At 37.1% G+C, this 7,480-nt stretch overlaps 1 protein-coding gene across 1 annotated transcript; it reads left to right on the forward strand.

Moving 5' to 3' along the window:
• Positions 1 to 1,115: 1,115 nt before the first annotated feature.
• LOC127865851 (uncharacterized) lies at positions 1,116 to 4,504 on the forward strand. Its single transcript, XM_052405890.1, has 3 exons — positions 1,116 to 1,362; positions 1,864 to 2,022; positions 4,054 to 4,504. The coding sequence occupies exons 1-3, from the start codon at positions 1,276 to 1,278 to the stop codon at positions 4,324 to 4,326; spliced, it is 519 nt and encodes a 172-aa protein (XP_052261850.1). The 5' UTR covers positions 1,116 to 1,275; the 3' UTR covers positions 4,327 to 4,504.
• The last annotated feature ends 2,976 nt before the right edge of the window (positions 4,505 to 7,480 follow it).

Below are 7,480 nucleotides of genomic sequence, written 5' to 3' on the forward strand. Positions count from 1 at the left end.
TGTAGATCAGCTAGCCACTGTACAGCATAACAAATTTCTGCTTAAAATCACAGGCAAACAGAATGGGAAATATTTTGGACACACGGTAGCTTTTTAGTTCAGTGATTGTATATGTGTGATATCTGCATATCGTTGTTAGCTAAACACTAAACATAATACATCCTTAATTATCAGTCAATACGAACAACGCCAACCATTTTATGCAATAACAATAATTGTGTGCTATAGTTGACATGGCGTGTGATTTTGAAAAGATTTTTAAAGGATCAGCTTGATGCTAACTCCCTTAAAGTGGCTTTTTTCAAAAACGTAGCCCATTCCGGATTACGTCTGTGATCACTTATGTAAAACACGTTTTCATGGTTTCATAGCATGTACATGTACCTATCAGATTAAAATGATTGATCGTTTATACAACATGCGGAAACGACATTTTCATATTATGTTAATCATTTCTTCAAAACTGAATGCTTAGTAAGATGCATGTTCAATTGTTGACAACATTTTCAAACGCAGCAGCTGTCAAATATCAAAGCTGCTGACATGAAAATATCATTTTAATAAAGTTATGTGTGTAATTAAAAAATGCAAACACAAACATTTACGGTATTAAATTGTGTTGCTAATGTAATGGAGTGTACGTGGAGTTTTACAGGCACTCTGTGATAAAATTACATGCTTTATTTTTCAGTTGATATTATTCTTTCAACTGAATACATAAGTTTGGTAAAATATACCAATTCACTTGTAGATGACAAATATTTTTTTACCTACATACATTTTTTATAAATGATATGTCTTATGTTTCAGTTGATTTGATTCTTTGAACAGACGATCTAAATTTTGTAAAATGTACTTATTTAATTATAGGAGAAATAAAGCAACCACAACAATAACAAGATCAGAGGATGCTCATGGACAAGAATATGACGACGTGCCATAATACTATCTACTCTTTGGTTGTCCACAAACTCACTCTCTACTAAATGGTTCATGTAGTCTCGTGGGGATGGCTGCCAACACCAACATCTTCACCGAAAAGCAGACCAATAACTGGTTCAAATCGTACATTGCCCTCAATTGGACAAAGGATGTGATAAAGTGAAACAAAATATCACATCGTTACACAGATTTAATAAGCCTTCTTGGGCAAACACTAAAGCTAAAAGATGGGCAATAGATCCGTGGGAAATTGGCAAAGGCTACCTCCCACGGGATGGATATATCAGCGTATCTTCTGTGCAGGCATCTGACTTTAATGGTGTGATAAGCATCATGTTGAACTGCACTAATTTCCAGACATGCGTCTCCACCGCATGTCTATCACCGCCTCCTCCTGATAAGCAATGCCCGCTAGAAAAGGTAATCTCTAAATGCACCATTCTAATAGAATGAATATATGTCTAAATTTTCAAAGTTTGGTTTGTTAACAGAATTTTCATATGTATTATTCTATGTGTTATGACACGATTTAAGTCATGCAATTAATTCTCATTGTATGAATTATACAAGTTTTATTTAAAAGTCTTTTTATATTTAAGCATTTTTACTAGCACATGTCATCACTTTGACGCTGGCAGAACATGCGTGTTAAGGTTTACCTCAATACTTCTTCTCTTGGTCCATAACCCTTTGCATGCTGGGAAATTTGTCTTCTGCTAAAATGTAGTCTGCTGAATTTCTAAAATTAGCATTTTCATCGATTTTTTTCAAGAAATACTATCAGAATAGCAAACAGTTTGGATCCTGATGAGACGCCACGTTCTGTGACGTCTCATCTGGATCCAGTCTGTTTGCAAAGGCCTTCAAAATTCGGTTCCAGCACTGAAAGAGTTAACGTCACGGCAATCCTTTTCTCTCTAGGTCCGTCAAATAGGCAGAGATGTACGCCACACTGCCAACTGCAAGGTTACAGATGCTGATCTGCAGTACTTCTTCCTGACACTGTCCACCTTACTGGCTGATCCGATCTGCTTAGTGCATGATCCCTCAGCAACAGAAGCGCGCAGGAAACTCAGTGATGTAAATTGATTGTGTTTGTGTTGTTTGTCGCTATTTAAACAAGTATATAATATAAAGAATGTATATACAGAGCAATTGTCCACAGGAATATTTAAAAAAAAATATTTTAATGCAAAAAGTGAGTCTTTGTCACTAAGCAATAGATAGTTGTATTTTATCTTGATATTGAAACATTTTAAGACCAGTATGCAATTAACAAACGCTTTTAGTTGGCGGGAAACACAATAACTTCATAACAGAACAGACGAATGTCCAGATAGTGAAATAGTGCAGTATATTTGAGAAAATTATCATATCATACAGTTTATGTAAAATGGTTTGAATTTTTTTTTATTGCACAGGTGTTTGGTTGTGTCATTAGAAAATAGCGCTTGCAATCTTCTTAGCTCACCTAAGCACAATGTGCTAGTGGTGAGCTTTTGTGATCGCTTTTTGACTGCCGTGCGTTGTGCGGCGTCAACATTTGTCTTGTTAATACTCTAGAGGCCACATTTATTGTCCGATCTCATGAAATTTGGTCAGACGATTTGTCTCAACGATATCTTGAACGAGTTTGAAAATGGTTGTGGTTGCTTTTAAAAGACGGCCTCCAGGGGGCGGGGCTTTTTTCCTTATATTGCAATAGTAAAACCTCGTTAACACTCTAGATATCACATTTGCTGTCCGATCATCATGAAACTTGGTCAGAAGATTTTTTTTAATGATATCTTGGACGAGTTTGTAAACGGTTCCAGTTGGTTGTAAGACATGGACGCCATGGGGCGGGGCATTTTTCCTTATATGGCTTTAGTAAAACCATGTTTACTGTCTTCAAGCCACATTTATTGCCCAATCATCATAAAACTTGGTCTCAATATTTTTCCCAATGATATTTTGGACGAGTTCGAAAATGGATTCAGTGTGTTAAAAACATTGCTGCCAGGGGGCGAGGCTTGTTAACACTCTTAAAGCCACATTTATTGTCCGATCATCGTAAAACTTGGTCACAAGATTTGTCCCGATTATATCTTGGACTAGTTTGACAATGGTTCCAGTTGTTTGAAAAGCATTGAATATCTTTTTTCCTTATATGGCTATTGTAAAACCATGTTAACACCCTAGAGTCAACATTTATGGTTCGATCTTCATGAACCTTTGTAAAAAAATACGTCCCAACGACATATTGATTAAGTTTCAAAATAAAATGATTCTGGTCTGTTGAAAAACATTGCCACCAGGGGGCAGGGCATTTTGCCTGATATGGCTACATATGGTTATAGTACAACTTTTTTAACACTTTCAAAGTCACATTTATTGTCTAATCTTCATGAAACTTGGTAAGAACATTTGTTTTAATGATATCGTAAACGAGTTCGAAATGGTTCCGGTTTCTTGAAAAAAATGTCTCAATGGGGCGGGCACTTTTCCTTATATCGCTACATATTACTTTTGTTAAACCTTGTTAACACTCCAGGGGCCACATTTTTTGTCTGATCTTAATGAATCTTGGTCAGAAGAGTTGTCCGAATAATATCTTGTAAATAATTTTGGTTGGTTGAAAAACATGGCCGCCATGGGGCAGGGCATTTTCTCTTATATGATAATGGCTATAGTAAAAACTCGTTAACACTCTTAAAGTCACATTAATTGTCTAATCTTTAAAAAATTAGTCAGATCATTTGTTTTAATACTATATTGGATCAGTTCAAAAATAGTTCCTGTCTGTTGATAAACATCGTTGCCAGTGCTCGGGGAATTTATCCTAATATGGCTATAGTAAAACCTATTTTACACTTTACAAGTTACATTTATAAGTCTCTCTGCATGAAACGTGGTCTGAACATTTTTTCTTATGATATCTTGGGGCTGCACTGAGCAAGTCAGTTCCTTTGTATCTAAGGTGAGCGACTTTGGGCATTTCAGGTCCTCTTGTTAATGAAAATATAAACACTAGTTATGTTGAATAAAATCACAGACTATATAATACTTTACTTAGAAATATTATGAGAATCTGTTTTGATGTAAGTCTACAAACGCAAATAATTTATGTAGTTGCAGAATGATCGTATTTCACTTGAAGATTTGGGCAAGCTGTTAATAGAAGCCAATCAGATCCTCACACAGACAAAAGAGGCTGGAGAACGTTTTTCTGAAGAGGCTGAAAAGACTCTGAAAGAAGGTCTGGATGCTTTAGAGGCTAAAATTCAGGCTGGAGAACAAAGCATTGAAAACAAGACACAAGAAAGTATCAACCGCATAAAGCAAGCAGCGAATGAAAAAGAGCTTGACGAATACGATCGAGGCGTAGCAGGTTTGTCTTTATAATAAATTGTGGTTATAACCTATTTGCACACTTGAAAAACAATTAACTACCAAGCTGACAAATCCGTTCAACTTATAAAGAAACTGTATGTGTTATGTTGATAACAACCGTGCTTCTAAGACAAATATCCTACTATTTAATCGAATATATCAGTTATACTGACATAGACATCCAACTGTTGTATCAGGCATTTAATTTTTGAAGACCATTCTTCATGTTGCAGTGTCTGAAAGATCAGTCATACTGACACAAACTAATTAACTTGTTTTTCAGAAAACTTCTGACTGTGCTAATAAAATTGTGACATTCAAAGATGCAGCAGTAGTATTTTCCCATTGTTTATATTGACACCGGAAGTAGGTAAACCGTCCCGCACGAACAACAACTCTGTTAAGACGGATTTACGAAAATCCGGAATACATGATTTGTTATTTTGGATGTTCTAAATGCGTATAAATTCAGGCATAAGCACAATCTGTACAGATGTGCTTATTATTGTTAACCATTTATAAAACGATATTTTTGGTAGATTATTACATTGACTTTCCTTATAGTAGACAAACGTTTAAATCCGAAAGGATTTTACTTGAGAATGAACTATCCACCTTCAATTTACCAGGGGAGATAATTACTGCGACGAGATTGACTAACTCTTCTCAGTGGTTATCTCTCTTATTGATAAACGGTACCACTGCTATCACATGTTAAATTTATAGAGTGTTTTAAATTTTATTTTAAGTAAAAAAGAGTAATATTATAGATAGCCTCCCCTTCAATTTAATTGGATTCCGAATAGAAATGTATCAATAAAACCATACATTATTAACTGACTTGTCCGTTCGGATATATGAGCCGCGCGTAACACAAACTGCATCAGAGTTGTTGCATTATATAAAGGCATTTTTTTATGTTTTCCCAGTAACTAAAATCCTCTTTGTACATAAGCCATTAACTGCAAATGCATTAATTAAATTTATTGAGATGGTTGTTTGCCAACCTCATCCCCCTAAACGAAATACAGACAAGTTTTGGACTCGCGCTAATCTTCCGCCCCCCGATCAGACGGTGCATTAAATCTGTCTGTCTGTCTGTCTGTCTGTCTGTCTTTCTGTCTGTCTGTCTGTCTGTCTGTCTGTCTGTCTGTCTGTCTGTCTGTCTGTCTGTCTGTCTGTCTGTCTGTCTGTCTGTCTGTCTGTCTGTCTGTCTGTCTGTCTGTCTGTCTGTCTGTCTGTCTGTCCGTCCGTCCGTCCGTCGGTTTGTCTGTTTGTCTGTCTGTCTGTCTGTCTGTCTGTCTGTCTGTCTGTCTGTCTGTCTGTCTGTCTGTCTGTCTGTCTGTCTGTCTGTCTGTCAGTCAGTCAGTCACAGTCAATCACTCTACTGACTTTGTCTTCGATGTATTTCAAGATTTTTGTCTTAAGGATACCCTGATGTTAGTCGTCCGTCAGTTCGTATTCTTATTTGAGACCGCAAGGGTTAGGGTTTTTAACCAGGTTTTCCGAAGGAAAAAACTGGTTATTAGATTGGCGAATGCGGGCGGGCTGGCTGGCTGGCTGGCTGGCGGGCGGGCGGAACAAGCTTGTCCGGGCCATAACTTTGTCGTTCATTGTGAGATTTTAAAATCATTTGGCACATTTGTTAACCATCATTAGACGGTGTGTCGCGTGAAAACATTACGTCAATATCTCCAAGGTCAAGGTCACACTTTGAGTTCAAAGGTAAAAAATAGCCATAAATGAGCTTGTCTGGGCTATAACTATGTCATTCATTATGAGATTTTAAAATCATTTGGCACATTTGTTCACCATCATGGGACGGTGTGTCGCACGAAAGAATCACGTCAATATCTCCAATGTCAAGGTCGCCACAACTAAAAATAGATTTATTTTAAAACAAACTTACAAAGGGGGTTAATTTTGTTTGTTCATTTCAAAAGTTCAGTTTGAGTTGTCTCCCTTTATCAGATTTTTTTTTCACAATGAAAACCTGGTTTTGTGACAATTTTGTCCCTTGTTATATATGGCATGTAATATTGTATATTTGTCCTCTTCTACGTTTGTTCAAATCATGCCCCTGTGCTCTAAACTTACCACGCCCCAGATTTCACATGATTTATGCAGACTTGTATGTCAAAATTCGGTGAAACTGCAACTGTAATGTTTTTCATATTTGATGTGCCAAATCGTATGATGTGTGTCTGATAAGTTTGTTCAAATCATACCTCTGGGGTCGAAATCGCCCATCCTTTGGGGTTGCTGTTTTTTAAGATGTTCATAGTAAACTCCTGTATTTGTTGTATTAAGTTATCATACCTTATCAAATATGTGTCACACAGAGCAAAATAAACTAGATAAAACTACAGTTATCACACACACACACATCACAAAGTCAGGACACAACAAATAGGTTTCGACATGCCTTAAGAGAGTTACATATGGCCCTTTGGCCCTGTTGTTGTTTCCTTCATTTCCATCCGTCATTCCGTGCGTTAGTCTATCTGTATGTGCGTATTGTTGTTTGTCCGTCCTGCCAACGCCTTTTTTATTGTCTGTTTTGCCGTCCATCTCTCCTTCCAATCGCCCGCCTTCCATCCCGGCCGTCCGTCCGCCCCAAACCCTCCCTCCCGACCGTCCACCCGTCCGTCGGTCAGACTGTCCGTCATTCTGACCCATGAACATGATTGCACCTGTCTCATTGAGTTTACCCTCGGAGTCTTACGCATACAGCTAATACGAGTGTATTCAGTTAAACTATTTTCGTCTTCTTTACGATGTACCTTTGTTTTAGAGTATCACAGAACAACGTGCTCATTGTGAATTTTTGTGATCACCTTTTGTCTGTCGTTTGTCGTGTGTCGTCAAAATTACCTTGGAAATATCCTTTAGGCCACACTTATATTTTATTCCCCTTAGAAAGACCATTTAACCAAATGATATCTCGGCCGTGTTCGAAAGTGAATCACATGGGTCAATTGGTAACTATGTAAAATTTCAAAAAAAATATATATATTTAAACGCTCTTATTAACGACATTTTTTCAATCTTCATGACTTTCTCAGATTGTTTGTTCTACTGATATTTTTCTGAGTTGAAAATGGCTTGCTGTCTTTGAAAAGGAGGTGGGACGAACTCCTTTGTATGCCAATTGTTTACCATTGTG

Source organism: Dreissena polymorpha, chromosome 2 (assembly GCF_020536995.1).
Source record: "Dreissena polymorpha isolate Duluth1 chromosome 2, UMN_Dpol_1.0, whole genome shotgun sequence".
Lineage (NCBI taxonomy): Eukaryota > Metazoa > Mollusca > Bivalvia > Myida > Dreissenidae > Dreissena > Dreissena polymorpha.